The sequence below is a fragment of the Eleginops maclovinus genome, chromosome 20 (assembly GCF_036324505.1).
Source record: "Eleginops maclovinus isolate JMC-PN-2008 ecotype Puerto Natales chromosome 20, JC_Emac_rtc_rv5, whole genome shotgun sequence".
In the NCBI taxonomy this organism is placed as follows: domain Eukaryota; kingdom Metazoa; phylum Chordata; class Actinopteri; order Perciformes; family Eleginopidae; genus Eleginops; species Eleginops maclovinus.
The window spans coordinates 5,650,532-5,671,572 of record NC_086368.1 but is presented as its reverse complement, the minus strand read 5'-3'; the positions used below and the strand labels follow the sequence as shown (position 1 = coordinate 5,671,572).

Here is a 21,041-nt window from a genome sequence, read left to right as displayed (position 1 = left end):
CTGCAAATCAGATATACGTGAAAACCCTGAAGAAAAGGAAAGCAATCTCACTAGTCTCTTTTCCAGAAGACTGTTTAAAGCAACACATTCATGTTATGGGTTTCAAATGAGATGTTCCATAATCAGATTTTGAGTAACTTTCAGGTGTCCACATACAGTACTTACCTCTTGAACAGTATACACTTAGAACAACCTGCTTTTGCAATATTGTCGTGATTCCCAAACCATTGGAATTCAATTTAAAACGTTTTGATTTGAATGAGCAACAAAAGGTAAAAGATAGAGGATGTAGGAAAAGTAAAAAAATCAAAATCATGAAGGGAACATGCGAAAATAAGGAAACCAAATTCATTTGAAAGAAACATCAGGAAAAAATAAAAATTAGAAGTCAGTGTGTTTTTCAGGCAGTTTTTTAAGTATACTCACACACACAGCCATGCAGGCAGGTGATCAATGCAACATTAGTTTGGTGCCACACACACAGTTTAGGGAATCTGGCCAACATTAGTAGTGTGCTCCACGCTCCAATGACTCCTTCTGTCATTCTAATTACTGTGCCCTTATTGCACATGCACAAACACACCAAGTACACATCTTGTGTGTGTGTGTGTGTGTGTGTGTGTGTGTGTGTGTGTGTGTGTGTGTGTGTGTGTGTGTGTGTGTGTGTGTGTGTGTGTGTGTGTGTGTGTGTGTGTGTGTGTGTGTGTGTGTGTGTGTGTGTGTGCTTGGCTCATTAATAGTAGCCAGCAGACTTCTCGGACCTCTCCCTTCTGCATCCACTTTCTAACTACTGATGAGAGCTGGAGGGGATGGGGAGGCGGTAGGAAAGCTTATAAATTGAAGTGAAAAGGAAAAAAGAAGAAGATTAGAGAAAAATAAATAATGAAAAATTGCAGGGTAGAAGAATTGAGAAAAAAGGTGGAGACATTGATTTAAGATTTGAAAAGATTTAGTAAAGAAGTAAGAAAAAGAGAGTCCCGGATCGGGTAATAGAAAAATAATAAAATTACAGAGGACGAAAAAGAATAATGACACAAGAATTGAGAAGAGATGGAAAAAGAGACATGGACAGCTAGAGATGGAGAGAGACACACACAAATAGGGACGATACTGCGGGAGAAAAGGGGCAAGATTGACATTATTATTGCCTCATTGCCATCGCTGCTATCTGTTTGCTCATATTGTGTTTGCTTTGACAGTAAGTGCTTCTTTTTTTCCCTCGCCAATAAAGCACCTTTTGAAAAGAACTGAAAGAAAAGAGATTTTCAAATCTGCCAGGCCAAAACTCAATCTTATGTATTCTTCTCTCATTTGAAATTGGTGCACGACTAATTGAGTCCATCCTTTTTTTCTTTCGTTTTGACAGTGGCAATGACAAACGCGCCCTGCATTTCTGTTGGGATAAAAGCTGTTGGTAGCTTTGTTGAGCCTTTATGAAAGCTTGCATGCTGCCTCATGAAGGCGTTCGATAATATAAACCGGCTCTTTATCAGCAGTGACTACAGAGTTCAATTTGCATGTTTGGTACAGCATTTCAAAGTGTCTTAATAGTAGGCGATTCTGATTTAAGACCTTCACCAAGGTTTGGTTTTTTGTGCCAATATCGGTTTGTGTAACGTTTTCTCTTAGGATTTTCTGTTATTGTTTTCCTATTAACATCCTTATCGTTGTCTCCCTTTTATTATTCTCTTTCATTAGCTCCACACATGACCATCAGCGTTCCAATGAGGCTTTTTTAAGTTATTGAAAACTTCAAATGTACATTATTATTCACATTTTCAAGTTGTATTTTGTATTTCTATGACATGTTAAAAGCTTAAATGTTTATTTTTCTCATACTGCCTGTGCTGCAGCACCTCTTTTCACCTTCTGTCTGAAACCAGAGCTCAGTCTGCTCTGATTGGTTTGCTGGCCGGCTCTGTTGTGATTGGTCAACTGCTGGGAGATGTGCAAAATATCCAACAGCTTAGCCTATCAAGTAAAACATAAGAAGCAGCTTGAGTATTACACAATGAAATCATGATGTCTGGTAAGTAAACAAAGGATTATAATGGAGGCATTTAAGGAAGGGGGAGAGAGAAACTCCCTCTGGAAGGAACTTTCAGGCTATACTGACCGTTTTCATGCACACAAAACTATGCAACACATTACAGGAAAGGAACAAACCCCAAATACATAGGGCGTCTTTACCATGTAGTGTTAGGGTTGGTTTCAGTTTTCTGCATTTGTCTTCGAAAGCTTATTATGGGATCTCAAGCTTCTTTTCATTCTCCATCCAAACTTCTGCCTCTGTTTTTCTTGAAGACAGGCAGGATTCAATAAATCCCATTTTGCTGTCATTGTTCCAAATACAGGAAAGCCATGTTCATGGGATGCCAGTCAATACATCCCCATTAAGCCAGTGGACAAGACAAAACGTAGCACTTTTACACACTGCCAGAAACAAAAGACACACACATCAAGGTTGTTTTGTAGCGCCTTACACACATATATATATATATATATATATATATATATATATATATATATATGACCTCACACACATATACACAGGTGTAAAAGAACAAACACACAGCACTTTTAAATTCATGCAGACAAAGACACAGTAGGTGGTTGCCAAGACACTCGCTCGATGCAACGGCAGTGTTGTGACATTTGGAAGGATGCATCTCTGCACAGAGGCAAACACATTCTCTCCCCGTGTCTCTTCCATCAGCTGGCGGACAGAGAAACAAAATAAATAACTTATTAAAAGAAAATAGAAAAACACTTTGACCTTGAAGACTTTTCTCACTTTTTCTTTTGCTCAACCTGCCAAACATAAAACAAGACAACTTTCCCGCATTTATGAGATGGGAAATCCAATTAAATCAACCATTTAGTGGCAACTAGAATTCAAAATGTATGGGGTTTTGTTTGTGACTTAATGGTGTAACGCAAGGATTGATTCTGAGACCCTATTAGTTTAGATACTTACACACAGTTTGTGATGGTCTGGCAGACCGACACAGTGGTTGTCTGGGTAAATTGTCTCTATATAGCTGATATTCTAAGAATGGGAGTTGCAGCTTATATTTTGAGACGAATAAGGTGAGGGGGAGCAGGTGACAGATCAGGCGAAGTGCTGGGGCATGACAGTGTGGCATGACATGACCCAGGAGGATCCGAATTAGAACAATAATTGGATGCCGTTGCAGAACATTTGCCAACATTTTCTTTTATTCTTACGCTGTCGGCACACATCTGCACGTTTCATTCTGAATGTGTACTTTTGGTAATAAAGCCTGCCTTTAACCATGCCTTACAGATATACAATAATGAATGTCACAGAAACCTCTTCAGCTTAATGAAGGGAAATCTAAGACATCCAATTTACATAACTGTGCCTCCAGTTTGCAGTGAAATGTGGAATTCCTGGACCCATTGCTCAATTGGTGCGGTTGCTGATATTTGATTGTGACACATGTTTTAATTATCGTGGGGGAAGGACTTTTAAATCCGGTTTCATTCAACTGAAACACCCACTTTGGTATCCTATGATGATCTGACCAACGGTGTCAACTGCATTTTGTGAGTGAGATTAGTGAGCTAATATGATCACACAACTATTAGTACTGGTTTAAAGAAGCCCTTTTACGCCTGACCAATCACAAAAGAGCCTGCCAGATAACCAATCAGAGTGGTTTGTGCTCTGGTTTCAGACAGAGAGTAAAAAGAGGTGCTGCAGCACAGGCAGTATGGTTTAAAAAAAGTAAAGCCACTCAGTCTTTGTTCAACTGTTGTACCAGACTTACAAAAGTTACCGAGCTTTATTAACTTCATTGTTAATATATTCAAGTATTGATCTTCCTGCATTTTATGACATGCATCATCGTTGTATATTCTCCCCTTTAGGCTCATTTAGGTTAATGTATATTTTCTTATATAATATGTGTTTAACTAAATAAGAAAAACATGGTATCAGAGTCACGCATCTTACTTATAGTATTAGTTTAGAAGACTCTATTAGTACTGTGCACAATTAAGCTGGAAATTGAAACATCAGAACGAAACATCAACAGGAGACACATTTCTGTCTCTGTCAAAAGGAACAACAGTCAAAATTTCAACAACTTTTTGAAACAGCAGCAGGAATCCTGAATCTGTATCTGTTCCTTTCAAACTTCAGCTCTGAAAAGCCCTGAGGGCGATCTTGCCTGAGTGACCAAAAGGAAACGCATTCAAAAAGATCCCCCGTCCTCAAAGATAATTCATACCACAAGACCCACCGGAGGTTTCATCAAACCACATGATGAACATCTCTTGAGGAGTTTTGAAGGAAAAGGCATTTCTTTATAATTTAATCTGACTGTTACACATATAATTAGCTGAATGACATTATGGTAACGGGCAGCTTTCTGCTTTTCTTCTACACCCTCAAGCATCTCCCCTTCTTTTCCTCCCAATTCCCAGCCACAATGACATTTTTGTCTGAAGATGAATTTGTTCTGCACCTCCCTCTGTCTCCATCCCTCTCTTTCCTTCCAGGTTGCAGCCTATATCTCCATGTCTGTCACTCTGTCATTCACAGCCAATTACTGGCTGTCTTCAGGTGCTTAACCCCGGGCCTCACCATCAATTGGCTCATTATATCCAAGCTTTAAATCATCCTCTCTTCCCCTCAAGCTCTCTGTGTCTCTCTATTCATCTCTGTCGCTTTCTGTCTCTTTTTCTCTTCTTCCATTTACATTTCTTTCATCAGCTATATTTTTGACATTATATGACTCTTATCTGTTCCTGCTGTCATATTCAATTTTATGTCTGTACAGATTATTCTCCCTCCCTCCTTCTTTGTGCATCTTGTGTCTGCTACTATTCATTCCTATCCACTCTTCTCACTCCGTCTCTTCTTTCCCCTTCTGCCTCTCCTCCCTCCCTTCCTTTGGCCCCCTTATTCTGCAAATTGCTACAACTCAATTGTCCCTTCCCTGCCTGTAGGCAGCAATGGTATTAATAAAGCAGGATTTGAAATAGATTTCCTTTCCGCTCCGTTTTCAATAACATTACAGCATGGGTTCTGGCTCAGAGCATTATTCTTGCTGCTTATGATATCACAATATACATTCAGCCTATCCATTCTGCAGAAGTGTAACATCGCTCAACACGGGAGGATGTCGCAGAACATCAATTATTCTACACCTTGCAGTATGATGTGATGCTTTATTGAGCCTTGTAGAGATCAATAAAGCATTGTGTTCTCACTTAGCCGACATTAGGAAAGTTAGAGGTCAGGTTATCTGTGGAATAGTAACTTTAAAGCTGGTAGGAATTCAGGAAGGGGCTTGAAGTAGTGCTGGGCAATTTGAAGAAAATCCATTATAAGTAATATTTTTTACCAAATACCTTGAGATCAATACGTGACCAAAGTTTAGCACAGACATAAAAATGGTAATTTTATTGACTAAGGGTATTTCAAATTAATTATTATTTGCCAAAAAACAAGTGTGATGTTTAAAAAGTAACACCACGTTACTGTTATGCAGCCTTGAAACCAGGACAACAAAAACCCCACTTTAAATATAATGATATCCAAATTAAAGAATATAGCCTCATCTAACTGTTTTCATATGCTTTCAATACATTGAAGGGATTTCAGAATCAAAATCAAGTTTATTTGGAGGTGCTTTTACATATACAACTAATTTGCTTTGGTGTCTGGTGGTGTGAACATAGAAAAGTATGTATTTAAAAAAACCTTTTAAGCATTATTTGTTATACATCTATCTTGCAACGGCCAAAAATAAAGACCGCTCAACAAATCATGCTTGAATTCTTTGAATGACAGTAGCTGTTCTTAGCACAAACACAGTAAAAGAGCACTTAGTATTAAAGATTGAAACCAAACACTATCTTTAAAAGTGACTTCACTTTTGTTCTTAAGGTAAAATAATTCTGCCATCCAGTCAGTTGCTGTGAGTGATGGTTTAAACTCAGTCGCTGGTTCCATGCAGGGAGACATAATTAAAATCCACTAAAAGACATCTGCCACCGCCCGATTTAATCCAATTTATCCAAGTCACGAAGCTACAGGGCGTCGCGGTGTCTGCTGCTGCTCCTGAGAGTTCTCACTCTAGTTGTTTTTGAGTTTCTGTATATTTAATTGTTACATCTGTTTGCAAATGTATAGATTAAGGAAAACATAAACATCTTCTCTGAAAATAACAACTTATAGTTTTGTGCGTCTGAGGCAATTTGGTGAAAATATTTACTGAAGCTGTCGTAACTAAGAGGCTAATCATTTGATCAGTGATGAAATTTTACATACTTGACTTTTAATTTTATTAATGAGGTGAATCTAAGGATGCTCAGTGCTTTGAAGTGGGGTGTGTGTGTTGATATTTCTATGTGCAGATTCATTCGCGTTTTATTAAGCGATGAGAGGTACTTCAGTGTGGATAGTGCAGTTTCACACAAACACACACATAGGCACAGATACACACACACACACTACCAACACAAAATGAATCCCAAGAGGGAAGAAGCCTCCGTGATGGTTTTCATCTGATTTTGCTTGCACGTCCGGAGGGCCATCGTCATGGGAAAACTGTGTGTGTGTGTGTGTGTGTGTGTGTGTGTGTGTGTGTGTGTGTGTGTGTGTGTGTGTGTGTGTGTGTGTGTGTGTGTGTGTGTGTGTGTGTGTGTGTGATTTGTATTTCAGGTAGAGGTTAGGCTGTTATTCCTTGGGTGTGATGATACAGATTGAAAGTGCAACCGCTGCAACAAATCAACGGTCACACAGCTAATGCTGAAGCTACACAAGCTTCAGGGATGTGTGTGTGTGTGTGTGTGTTGGAGTTGTTAGTATGTCTAGTATTAATTGTATTTCTAGCCTTTGGCCAGTGTAGGTTTGATGATGTGTAATTCCCCCCCCCCCCCCACACACACACACACACACAGCCTTATAACACTGTCCTGGCCGTGTTTCTCCCAGAGGGAGGCTCTCCGTGTGTTCTCTCTGACACAGACACTTCTTTTCCATGTTTTTTTTGTGCCTTTTAGGCCTTTGTATATTGAGAACAGAAAGAATCACAAACACAGAATGTCAGAAAGTGAGAGCAGAAGCGGAATGAGAGCCAAAAGAGAAAGCCAACAATTGCAAGGCCGGGATTTTTGTCACAGTTTTACAAAAAGGTGTAGTGTAATTATAGCTCTTGACTTGCTTGTTGCATTGTTTTGAATACAAAACATAAATCTCCTTGTAATAATTTCTGCATATTTCACTTTCAGAACAACCTTGAAATAGCCTTCCACCCTCCAGAGATCCTCTGTTTACTTTGAGGGCTAAAGGCCATTGCAGAAACAAAGATCACAAGAAACTAGGATTTCATACAAAGTTGCGAAATTGTTTTCGACACAGCAATACAGAATACATTTGAATATTCTACAAAAACATTTTTTTAAAACAGGACTAGAAACATATAAACATGGTGCTATGCAAATTAAAAGAATGATTTCAATTACATTTTAAATGTAATTGAAATCCGAGGAGGTTGTTTATTTAAAATATTGTAACACAATATGAGCAATCAGCTTCTTACCAAAGAACATCCACATGTGTTCCAAGGGGCTAAACCTTTTTGCTTTGCTGCCCTGCCCAGTATCCTGGAAACTATACTTCTACTAGAGAATAATGAACCTCCTGATTTACCCCTTATCATTAACACTGAAAAAAAGCCATATTTAAAGAGAATGTATTAGTCATAACCATGTTCTATGGTCATTATAGATCAAACTAATTCACTGGACACATATACTTTTAGTACCAATCAGTATTCCTCTTGCGTTTTGCTATGGATATAGAGTAGGTGCAGCATGGTACAGTATGTATAAAAGGTTTGCTCGAAGAAGATATTGGCTGTAGTGATGAATCATTACCCTTTCACAAAGTCCCATATTTATCTCATACCTTTTGTAAAAGCTATGCCAAATAAAGATCAGACTTCCTCCTGGTAAATGATCAGAGTCTTTTATAAGAAAGGTTCTCTAATCATCCGTGACATTTTAAAAGTGTTTTCTACATGAGGAAAGTCCCTGGTGAGCAAGGAAGGGAGTGTCAAGGAAGTTTTAAAATGCCAGAGGTTTTTTTTTATTTGTTAAACAGATTCCATCTTCACCACAAACAGATGTTAATTTGTCTTAGAAGAGCAAATCCCTGCAGTAGTGGCTCTGTAAATGGGAGGTAAGTGAGTGATTGGCATAGTGGTATTAGATGAAGAGCACAAGAAGCAAAAGGTAAAAGGCTAGGAGGAATAAATACCTGATGACAGAAATAATGAAACATAAAAATAGCGTTGACCTTCTGAAAAAAGGTGAGGCCAAAAGACTGGAATATACATTTGAAATAAACAATTATTGATTGTGAAAGAAGACATGCGAACAAGAAGATAGTGAAAAAACGAGACAATAACAGGAGAAACAGAAGAGCAACATAGAGGAGGATGGGGAGTGTAGGCAGGCAGCAAGATTGATTTCCACTCCTCCTTTTCCTCCCCTCCTCTCTTTCTCCCCGGAACGGCTCCCTAAAGTCTTTGGATTAATGGCTCCATTTCTGCTGCTCATTCATCAGATTCAGGAAGGCATCCCAAAACACAATGCTTCACTAGGCTCTCGTCTGAACTAGATATCTACCTGCCAAAACATCCAATAGGCCCTTAAGTACCTTCAAAGGCAGGCAAAACAACTTTATCTCTTCCTCAGGTCAAATCAGCAGGGAACCTGTACTATCCAACGGCACGTTTGCTTGTTAGCCGACATTGTGTAGATGATCACAGAGAGTTCTGTCTCCAGTTGTAGAAAAAAGTCAATCCCAGAGCTAAAAGACTAGGATTTGGTTATCATACATTTAAGCATGCATTATCTTACTCTAGATACGTTTTTTGGATCAGATCCGTTAAAATCCTCCTCATTCTGCCCTCTGCAGTTGATGCATTGAACTGGATATAGTGCTTTATCCAAAAAGCCTTTTTCGTGCACTCTGCTCTTTATTTTGAAAACATTTTAACTTTTCAGGAAATATATGGTGACATCACTGTAGACATTTCAGGGACATCAGGTCTTTGATGGTATATTTCCGGGACAAAGTAACTCATCACAGACCTTGGAGGTCATTCATTTACCTACATTATTCAAATCATTTACAGATGTAGAAGATTTGGCTGCAATGAAATCTATGCCTATAAATAAAAGATGGCTTCTTGGCTGAATTTTATAAAGAGTTTTGATCTTATTGTCAAGGGTTAACAGAAACAGAAAAGAGAGCACTTCATCAATCAATGAATCTTGCATATGCTACTGTACTACATAAAGACGGAAAGGAGACCTTGAATTGTTCTTCATTCCGGCCTATAAGTCTCCTGGATCATGACTATAAGATTATCACTAAATGATTTGCAAAACGAGTGGATTCTATCTTACCTATATTAATTAATCCTGATCAGTCAGGTTGTGTAAAGGGCAGATGCTCTTCTGACAATATAAGAAGACTTTTGAATACTATAAATCATTTGGACACCTGTCGGAGGCCTTCTCTGCTTGTTTCGTTAGATGCTGAGAAGGCTTTTAACAGGGTCAAGTGGAATTTTACTTTTGCTGTTTTAAATGTATTTAATATGGGCTCTAGGTTTGTGGAGTGGCATTTTCCGGTTGGTGGTAATGGTGAACAATCTATATCAAACAAATATAAAGTAGCACAACCAGAAAATAATATCCAAAGGAGTGATGCTAGTTTGCGCTACAACAGCCGAACTTTGTTGAGAGATTTTTTCCAGGAAAACTATAAAAAGGCACAGGCAGCCATTCTGCAAGAAAACAGTGAAGGTGTCTAAAAACACTAACAGACCAGAGGAGCACACTGGTACAACATGCCGTCGAGTGCTATTCATAGTTAATGTTGTTTAGTAGGCTAGAAGCCACTGGCCAGCAGTAGCCTGTTGTCCTTTTAACGGGCGTATCAAGGGCCACTTGTATCCCCTGGACCTCCATAGCTAGAGGCAGGCCACGTCTGGCTGCAACATGCCCCACACTCTGGCTTTGTCACATTGCGCGCCAGCTGTGCCATCTGAACTGCCCTTTCACAGTGTGTGATAGCTAACACGCTAACTCTTGACCCATTCTGATTAATGAGGGTGGAAGCCTCGCCCGGTGCTAGGCTATTTCCCTGTGGAGATTTGATTGTTCTTCCTCCATGCATGCAAAACTGACCTCTTTTCCTTCCATCTGTCCATCGATGTATTATTTTGATTCACTGTAAGTCTCCCCAGTCACCAATCCCTGTATCCATTTTTCCTCCCATCCAGATAAATATTAAAGGGACACTGGCGTAATATCTGCCCATTGTTTTTCATTTTCATTTGGTTGAATCTCCCTCCTTCAACCACCAGTGTTTTCCCGAACAAAAATTAGCAATCTGTTTAGAACTGAGCCCTGACCAGATTATTACATCTGGTATTATGAAAGATTATCCTCCTCACACCCAACTGAACAACCACCAGATTAAGTGGGCGGTAGTGGTATGTTTGGTTTGAGATTTGATCTCCAGAACTCTGTGTAACAATTTGATTTAGCTAACATGGTTAGAGTCTTTGCAAAACAGAGGTATTTCAGTGAGAGGAGCTTTGATTTATTGCCATTCTTGGGGAAAATTGCTTATTTTTATTTTTTCTCTCCGGCTCAGTGATGAGTTATTATGCCTCCATAATTTGAGGAATAACAGTGTTTGTGTTCATTATACAGTAGGTATATCACTTGATCTGTTTAAGCATTCAGAATAACAGGTTGGTTCACATTTGTTCTTTATAGGGATTTGACTCTGAAAACAAAAGCCTGAGTTTTTGCTTACCTTTGCTAAAATGTTTCCACTTCTGTCTGTAAAGGCTTCCACCGTACTGAATATGTTGTTACTGTTCATAGATTCCATTTTTTACCACCAGGTTCAGTTATGAAGAGTTCACTGGGAAGCATTGTAACCCATCATGCACTTGGTTTCAATTCCCCAGATTTTAGTTTAATCCATTACCAGGTTTGTGATATGGGCTTTAGGGTTAGGGTAAGGGGTTTCCCGCCCGAAAAACAGACCAGCAAGTTATTATATTACCTAAGGGACATTTTAAGAAATGTTTGTCATAATTGGTAGCTTGATAACATGACTACTTCCCTAATAGAATGGAAATCCAGCAGCCGGATTCAGCCCGTCTGCCTCAGTCTCAGTCAGGAGTAAACTTGTCTCTTCTGAGGACAGTATGTGGGCTGTGTGAAAGCATATTGCCTGCTGTGCTGACCTGAAGATGGGGTCATACATTGGGTAAATCTGCTCCCCCCTGCAGCTTCCCTGTCTGCCAAATGTCAGTCTCCCAGCTCTTATCCAGGAGTGCCATATTACTTAATAGGCTTTAGTCTTTTAAGTACAAACATAGACTCTTTAAACCATAAACCACCCCAGGGATCCTAAAGACTGCACCCCAACTCATATACATCCCTCAATTACACCCACAATTGTGCAAGAACGCACAACCAACAGGCTTGTGTTTTGTCTAAGATGGCCTCTAAGATGGCTTATCCATAATGCTGTGATCTAATCTTGTCTCATAAGGCTGATCTTATATTAAAAGTAAGTAGCTTGTTTGAACAATCTCATAATGCGCTCAATGGCCGCCATACAAATCTTGTGATTTTGAGGAAAGGCTTAATTCTTCTATTAAATTACTGAAATTGATGCCTCAAACGTTGTTGAGGCTTCGATATGTTTGTTTTTCCCAAATAAAAAAATGTTGGACAGATGGATGGATGGATGGATGGATGGATGGATGGATGGATGGATGGATGGATGGATGGATGGATGGATGGATGGAAGGATGGATGGATGGATGGATGGATGGATGGATGGATGGATGGATGGATGGATGGATGGATGGATGGATGGATGGATGGATGGACGGATGGATGGATGGATGGATGGACGGATGGATGGATGGATGGATGGATGGATGGATGGATGGATGGATGGATGGATGGATGGATGGATGGATGGATGGATGGATAGATTGATTGATTTTGGAAACATTTTCAACACAAACTAAAAATAAAGTGAAAAATAAGTTATCTTTTTCTAGAGTCTGACTGTTAAGATTTTATGAGTTTTAAAACTCACATTTTAAAACTTTATGGGAAAATCCTGTGTTCCGTTCTCGGGAACAACAGAATCCTCTGAACTGTCACAAATTCATTAGTTGTTTTTCCAACCAGTTATAATGAATGAGATTTTAGTTTAATGCCCAAACTCTTCTCTCCTGTGCTCGTTCTCTTTTGATTTTGCTGATCAAACCCTCTGTGAGTAAAGTTGTCATTTTTAGCAAATAAATACAGCTAGATAGATTCTGTAATTACGCAGTGACCTGTTTTGGTTGCCATCGGTAGCTGAATCTAATTAGGGAGACAGAGAGATTGGTTTGAACAAGCCTATTAGTGTGCAGTCAGTCGTGGTACACAAACCTGGAGATGAGAGCCCAACATATGGCTGGAACAATGCTGTGTGTGTGCATGTGAGTTGTTTTTGACCATGTGTCCGTGGGCAGGTTTAAGCTGCTGTGTGTGGTGTGTGTGTGAGTGAGTGACATATGGGAAAGGCAGTAATAACTACTCTAAATGTCTGCAGATCAATAAACTGACTTTCTTGATAAACTCAGAGTGGCCCTTAGCATGGCACTGAACAAAATAGCATAATGGATATATATATATATATAATTTTTTTTATGGGAATTTTCCTGTCATATTCTTTTCCAAAATGCTATCAGCCAATGTTTATTTTTCACATGTTACGCAAATTATGTAAATATTTAGTCTTATACTGCTGAAGAGACCATGGATCTAACTGTAGATGTTGTTTTTTATTATAACTCCTTTTAATTGTATTACATTTTTGTACAATTTCTTTCTTTGTTTTCTCTTTACTTATTTAATCATGCATTTTGAATAAAGCACATGTATGGACAAAATAAGCCAAAAAAATATGAGTAATGTTGAACAATTGATTTAGAGAGGGATAGCTGTGTACTTTAAGTAATGTAGAGGAAATCCTCTTTAAGAGACTAGAACAAATGTACTTAAAATTTCAAAGGTATAAGCCTTGAAAATCTTTGACTGATCATTATTTGGTTGCTTGTCATTGTATCTCCTCATGAGATGGTTCAGAGGAATCAGTGACTCCGCAGTCTCTTCTTGAATGAGCTTTCCTCCTCAGAGCAATAATACACTTTTTGTTTCTGTTCTTTTCCCCTCCAGATCCGGTCCATGGTCCCCAAAATGTCAATGTAGTGGATGTCAGAGCCCGGCAGCTGACTATACAGTGGGAGACGTTTGGGTATGCAGTGACACGCTGCCACAGCTACAATCTGACGGTACGCACGACTGGACACTATCTGTGCTGCGACTATAAACTCAGAAGTGCAGGTTTCATTTTGTGGACTTTCCTTTGTCACCACCATGAGAGCATTATGTGACCAGGAAAAATGGTGGCACATACTACCCCTTTTATTGAAATGTTTAATTACATTTTGGCAAGTGCATTGCTTTAATTACATATTACAACTTTTAAAGTCCATTGACTGGCTGCCATACATGTAGAGATTGAGATTCAAGAAAAATGTGGAGTGGTCTCTCTTTTTTTCTGGGACTGTATAGTGGTGCAGAAATGAGTCCTAAATATAAATAAACTTGCCTTGTTTTGCAAATGTTTTGATCTGAAAGTCACAATGTTCTGTTTTGTTTCTAAATGTTCTGGTTTCATCAGGGCTTTGCAGAGTTTAGTACATCAAATGACGGCAGCTCTGCATTTGTAATTTTTGCTTATAACCAACTGCCTATGCTCCCCAGGTGCAGTACCAGTATGTGTTCAACCAGCAAGAGTTTGCAGCAGAGGAGCTGATCCAGACGTCGTCACATTACACTCTGAGGGGGCTCCGGCCTTTTGTCGAGGTCAGACTAAGGCTGGTGCTGGCTAACCCAGAGGGCAGCAAGGAAAGTGAGGAGATAGTCAAACAGACAGAGGAGGACGGTGAGTCAAAACATACCGAAATTATTTAACAGCCAAATATTGATCAAACTTATAATCAAGGCAGCTTTACCTATCCCAACAACTCAGTGTCTGGCTCACAGAAAGTCATTCAGAAATTCCTAACATTTCTGACCATGAGAACAGGAGTTGTTCAGAACCAATGGAAGGAGAAATGGCCACCTAAAGTCAGCTTGAAAACATAAGGAGTGTCGTAGTCCATCCTACGCTGTTTGAAAGACGAGTGGTTAGAACTCCAGCACCCAAAGCATTGGAGCAATAAGAGTTCAGCACTGTACATTGAAAAAAAACAAAACACGTTAAACAACATCAAAACAGGACACTTTTATTCATATACAAAATGTGCATTCTGAATCATCTTCATTTTATATTTTGGGAAATAAAAGGAATAAAAGTGTGACCATATCACATTTGAACAGCTTTTAACAAGAAACAGGATATTGCAGCTTGAAAAACAGCACTTTACATTTGTTTGTGTTATTCAATTAACACTTCGGACTGGTGTGTCCCCTAATAATTGTAACTCTGATTATTCATTTTCATTTTGAAGTTTATGTTCAGACACTTGATCAAATCAATCAGTGAAATGCGGTGGAAACCGTGGCACAAATTATTCTCCCAATTCTGTTGCTTTAGAGAGTTTAATGGCCCCTTTAAATTTCTTGTTTTTGCATTGACTGTCTTAGGAAACACTTAGTCAGTGCTTCTCAATAAGAGATGCTGGCAGCTGTTCCTGCCTGCATAACCTAGATCTTTTTTTGTTACATGCCTATCATAAAGGTGACAGACAAAGTAAGCAACTTTGTTGAAGAATGTGGAAAATCCAGCAGCCAAAGGGACATTCTTTTGAGCTGGTGGAGACCAAGACCAGAGCTAAAACAGGAATGTATGTTTAAAAATGATTTTTTTAAAAACTATACAATACAACAAACTAAGATGAGATGTCTTCAGGGTCAGCGGGGTGGACTTTTTTTTTTTTTTGTAAGACTGACAAAAAATAAAAAACTCAAAATGAATGATGATGTCATTGGTCAGTGTCTGCTAGACATTCAAGTAGGCATGTATTTGCTTCACATCAGACTTAAATCAGGTTAAATGCACATGTGGTTTTTTCGTAAAGGTTTTTACCCCAAAAACGACCTGCGCTCCAGTAAAGGACAACCGTAGCTACACTGAGGCACAACCTTAAGAAAGCGTGATAGAATTTACAGACGCATTATACTTGCAGGATTACTGGTTAAATCCCTGCAACATCCATATCTGCACCAATCAACAGCCGCTCTCATCACTGCACCCTTTAGCTAGAGATCTACAGAGGCTGTACTGTCATACTTTATTAATGTCTCACATATAAAGTACCCGAGGAGTTCAATTTATTTCAAAACAACATTTAAAACTCCTCTTTCTTTTCCAGAGGGCTCCATGTTCCGCTAATTCGGAACAGAGTGTTTGCCCCAGCCTCTACTTCTAATAATTCATTGATGCTTTACATTCCTCTCAACAACATTACACAAATCCATTAGAGCAATCCCTGATAAGCAGGATAAAAACATTGTTTTAATGATACCACATCTCATCTCTTTCCCACCCTCCTCAGGGCACGCTCTTCTTCTGATCTCATAACTAATATCCTCTGAATTTAGCTTCTGGGGAACATCTTGTCTCAGCTTGAAATTCCTACCTTTCACTGGCTGAACAAACACATACTGCAAGTTTTCTATACAGAGTTAACATGACTGGGGAGAATCAATTGCTTCGGGGGGGGGACAAAAAAAGGAAAACCTTAATTGTTTTGTGCTTAATTGTTTTTTATTTAACCGTCGTTAATCTCCTGGTTGTAATTCAGTAATTAGGGAACACAACAGCAATTGTTCACGCGGAGTCTAATTGCTGTTTGTACGGTAATGGCTTTATAGAGCTGCTGCTCCTGCAAATGAAGCGGCTTCTCCCACACACACACACACACACACACACACACACACACACACACACACACACACACACACACACACACACACACACACACACACACACACACACACACACACACACACACACACACACACACATACACAAACTTACTTTTAAAGGTTGCTGATGAAATGCAAGTTTACTTTAAGCTATGCAAAGGGGCAACATGACGGATTTGCAATTAAACTCTTTTTTATCATGCTTCTCAGGTTTTTAATCAAGTCCTTAATTGTTTTACTGAAAGCTGCACTGTTAACATTTACTACATATTATAATGCACACACACAATATACGCGGTGGCGTTAACATTTTGAATGTCTCGCTGAAAAGTATCCTGCATTGTTCATTTTGTGCTAAATTAGTTTTAGCAGCTAAGGATTGTCCATGTTTACTTTAAAAATGTTTATTTTTGGACTCACCACTCCAAGTCTTATTGCCCCCCTTTGTGTTTAAAAAGATGAAATATCTAAAGAAGTATAAAACTCAGGAAAGATGTGAGATTACTAATGTCAGATTAAGAAAAACAAGCAACTTCAAGGGGAGTTTAATTAAGATGTTTAAGAGGCCCTTGTGTTTTTTGGAGTTTTCTCCTTCCTACTGTATATAGTTATATAGGTTTGTGTGCATGTAAATGGTCTGCAAAGGCTAACATCCCTACGGTCCCTCCAGATGGAGTTTCCCTCCCACAAGACCTTTTTTTCTAAGCATTAAAGTATGGATAAATGTCACAATAGAGACACTACATACTAAATGAACCTGAAAACAAACAATATAGGGCACCTTTAATACAGTCTATACATTCAAATGGTATAGCACATATGATGATATTAATATTTGTCTATTAGATTGAGGTTTATTGAACACACTGTGATGCTAAGAGTATTGTAGAGTTACATGTGTAAAATGCATTGTTTTCTTCTTTCACATTCGTCTAATTGTCCATCCATTCCTAGAGACAAAACACAATTTGAAGACACACACACACACAAACACACACACACACACACACACACACACACACACACACACACACACACACACACACACACACACACACACACACACACACACACACACACACACACACACACACACGCCTCAAAGACAAATGTCATGTCCGCTCATTGTACACACCAGCCTATTAACCTAAGCATGAACACATAATTGTCAGGTAGCTGTCAGGTCAGCTCAATACAGCAGCCAGAACTCTTATTCATCAAATATGTGCCAGAGGAAATCAGTGTAGCCTTCTTACAAACATTCTGCCCACTACAAACTATGTTTGACAACAATACATTTGAGTTTTTTCATTTAATTGACACTTTTATCCAAAGCAACTTACAGAGCCTTTGGATCCCATACCGTAGGCCATGCCGACAGCCACAGTTCTGGATTCAGTTTGCCCAAGGTCACTCTCACATGTTGACTGCAAATGCTGGTGACTGAACCACCAACCGTCTCTGATTGGTTGAAACCATTGAACCCACTGAGCCACAGCCACCCCATAACATACTGTGTTGTCGGGCAATATAATGCCAAATGCACACCTTTTTTTGGGTTTATTTGTATCACCAGACTACTAAATGTCCTTGAGAAAACCTTTTAGATTCAGTGGCCCTAACTAAAGTTGTAGTAAATGGATTAGTTCCCAGTAAATTGGTGTGGATGGGAGAATGTAGGCCTAGAGGAATGGCTTATTACCAAACCAAAGTCCTCGTCAATATTTAATATTACATTTTTCCTTCCTGATATGACAATTTGAAATGCCAGCAGTGACATGGGTTATGAATATAATCTAACAAAAACAACCACCAAACAAATGTTCTCAAAGCTGTCTATAGACTAATCATTTATCAATATTAAAACAACAACAATTTAAAGGTTGCCTTTTTGATAGTGTAATAAAAATATGTTTTTACTTAAACATGCCTAAATGTAGCTCAAACGAAAAAAAGTAACGTTTACAAGCAGTGTTACTCACACAATAGCATCTTGTTTATCCAACGTCTAACATATGAATGTGTTTTTAACTTTAATTAACAGAGGTTTTTTTTTTTTTAAATACAATTGTGAACACACTTACATTGTGTTTTAAGGACTTTATGCTTTTTATGAAATAGAACTAATAAAACTGTGTTATATGTATAATAAAGTAAAACAAAAGAAGAGTCAGTGTCTTAAATAGAACTACAAATAACGTGTTGTGCAAAAACAATGGCTGAATTCATGTTGTTTTGCAGTGTAGATATCCTTTCAGTGGTTAAACATTTTTAAAGTCAAACAGCATATATTAGATATTAAAATACTGATCTGTAATCCCTATTTTTGTGACATGTTTATATCTTTGTAAATACCCCATTCCTATTAAACAGCTAAGCGGTCTCCTCACTCAAACAACACTCCCAGTCGTCGAGATTTAATAATCCTTTTATCTTCACAGCAGTGGGTGTTTTCTAAGTTCACAGTGAAAGAGGAACAGCAATCAGATACATCACTTTTGTTATTTTTCAGTTTATTCCTCACCAGCTGTACATTTTCCAAAAAAGGCACTTCATCAAAGTGCATTAAGTCGTAGAAGTGAACCCATTATGTATGCGCTTTTAATTATTTTCACTGTGTTTAGTATTCTATGATCATTTGCTCTCAACATTAACAGACACAGTAGTTTTATGTGGAGAAAAAAAATCACCAACAATTCTTTTTGGTGCTGTCTTAAAAAACTCATTCAGGTTAATAACTTCAAAAATAATTGTTCTATTTAACATTTCAAAGACTGCAAACAAAGAGTGCATCTTTGACTTTCAAAAGCACCTTGTTTGTTGTCAGGTACGGTTTATGGAGATGACACTGTGTGATATTTGAATGTTAAAAGAGGGAACCACAACATGATAATTCCAAGGGTTCCACTCACTTAACATCTGCTTTTCACATGGATCACCTGCTCATCGTAAAAAGACACTTTGCTTAACTTTTAAAAAACAAAGTAAATAAAGTCTGGTCTTTGATCATAACAATTTATACATAACTGCAGTGCAATCCGTACATCCAAACATCCAATTTTAATCGTAATCATGTCCACCAGCACAGCTTGTAATCCAATAAAACAAATGAGATGAAAAAAAATAATGGCAATATATATTTGTTTCCCCATTAAAACACTGATTTGTAAAGCATAGGTTTCCAAACAAAATAAAAAATAGGATAAATCTTAGTTGACTCTAAAGAGGACATTCTGCTGCTTTTCAGGTTCATATTGTCTCTACTGTGACATGTCTCCATGCTTTAATGTTCAAAAAGCTCTTTATTTTTCTCATACTGCCTGTGCTGCAGCACCTCTTTTCACCCTCTGTCTGAAACCAGAGCCCAATCTGCTCTGATTGGTTGGCTGCCAGGCTCTGTTTTGATTAGCCTTTCATATACAATGTACATCCTGGCCAAGCTAGTTTTTTACATAGTGATGTTACTATGTTATGAATTAAAAGTTAGGTAGGGATGTGGGCATTTACATGCAAAACAATTATTTACTACACACTACAGGAAAGGGAAAACCCCAAAAAGCATCAAAGGGAATCTTTAATTCAGTATATCCTAATATCCAGTATCGCTGTTGACCAAAGGATTTCCGCTCACAAACACCACCTTTTCATACATTATCTACACACTTCTATGGTGATTCCTGTTATTGCAAACAGCCCTCGACTGCTACAGTATATAAACAGCCGGGTGCGCTTGAAATTATGTAAACATGGAAAGAGTCAGATAAACCAAGCAATAGAAGAATCACACATATTTATTTCATGCCAGTAAAGATAATTTGAAAATCATAGAAAAAATAAAAAAAGAGAGACAGAGGTTAGGATCGAAAAATGACAGACACACATACTCTATAATGGTGGGTGGGGGGTTAATGAAGAAGGCCATTCATTGTGCAGCATGTACAAAGTTAATTAAGTTATGATTAATGGGTTACAGCAGCCGTTATCTTTGCAATGAAGCCTGTTTTGCTCTGTCTCGGCCTCCAAGGTGCAAAGCAACACGCACGCACATAAACAGATGCAAACACACAAAAATACACATGGATACACAGGTACGTCATGTGAGTCATGATGCACACAGTACATGTCCATGCCTCGAAGCAGCACACAGATATCGGGGTGCATGCTGTGAGTCATAGAAGGCTTTCACATGCATTTGCACGTACCCCTACACAAAGGCACCAAACAGATATCCATTGTGCATCATTACAGATGAGTACACACCAACATACACACGCACACACACACACACACACACACACACACACACACACACACACACACACACACACACACACACACACACACACACACACACACACACACACGCGCGTACACACACACACACACACACACAAACACGTGTGCACGCACACATGCGCGTGCACACACACGCACACACACACACAGATGTGAGTGATAAGGTTTCGAATGAACATGGCAGCATCTAATTACATTTCTTTGTTAAGGTAATTTGATATGCTCCGCAGGATAGAGCCCTAATCAACACCCTGGAATTACTAATCAAAATATCCTTCTGTAGGTCTAGTTACAACTGCATTTGTTGGGCAAACTTGTCTTGTTAATGACAATGCATTATCTTTGGCTCCTTGACTGACTAAAATAACTTCTCTGACATGAGAAGTTTGCTAAAAAAAAACAAATGTACCAAACGATTCTAGAAAACACTTAAACAGGATACAATGTAACATATTTTATTTGTAAAACTATACATTAATGTGGAACTATATGGGTATATTAATATGTCCCTATTGAACAAAGACCATGCATAAAATGAAAATAATCTCAAACATAAGAAACTTTGCTTAACATACATGTACTGAAAGCAGAATATGTTCAGAATATTGGGTCTTCATGCACAGATGTCACAGAAAGTTACTGAACTAGCTTTGAGTTATGAGCTGTGTCTC

The 21,041-nt window shown here is 38.5% G+C and overlaps 1 protein-coding gene across 1 annotated transcript in view; it reads left to right on the top strand.

Moving 5' to 3' along the window:
* ptprt (protein tyrosine phosphatase receptor type T) overlaps positions 1-21,041 on the top strand; it is a 293,754-nt gene that overhangs the window by 120,506 nt on the left and 152,207 nt on the right. The window contains exons 9-10 of the mRNA XM_063910759.1: positions 13,315-13,430; positions 13,906-14,086. Of these exons, the coding sequence (XP_063766829.1) occupies positions 13,315-13,430; positions 13,906-14,086 (297 nt within the window). The remainder of the gene's footprint in view (positions 1-13,314; positions 13,431-13,905; positions 14,087-21,041) is intronic.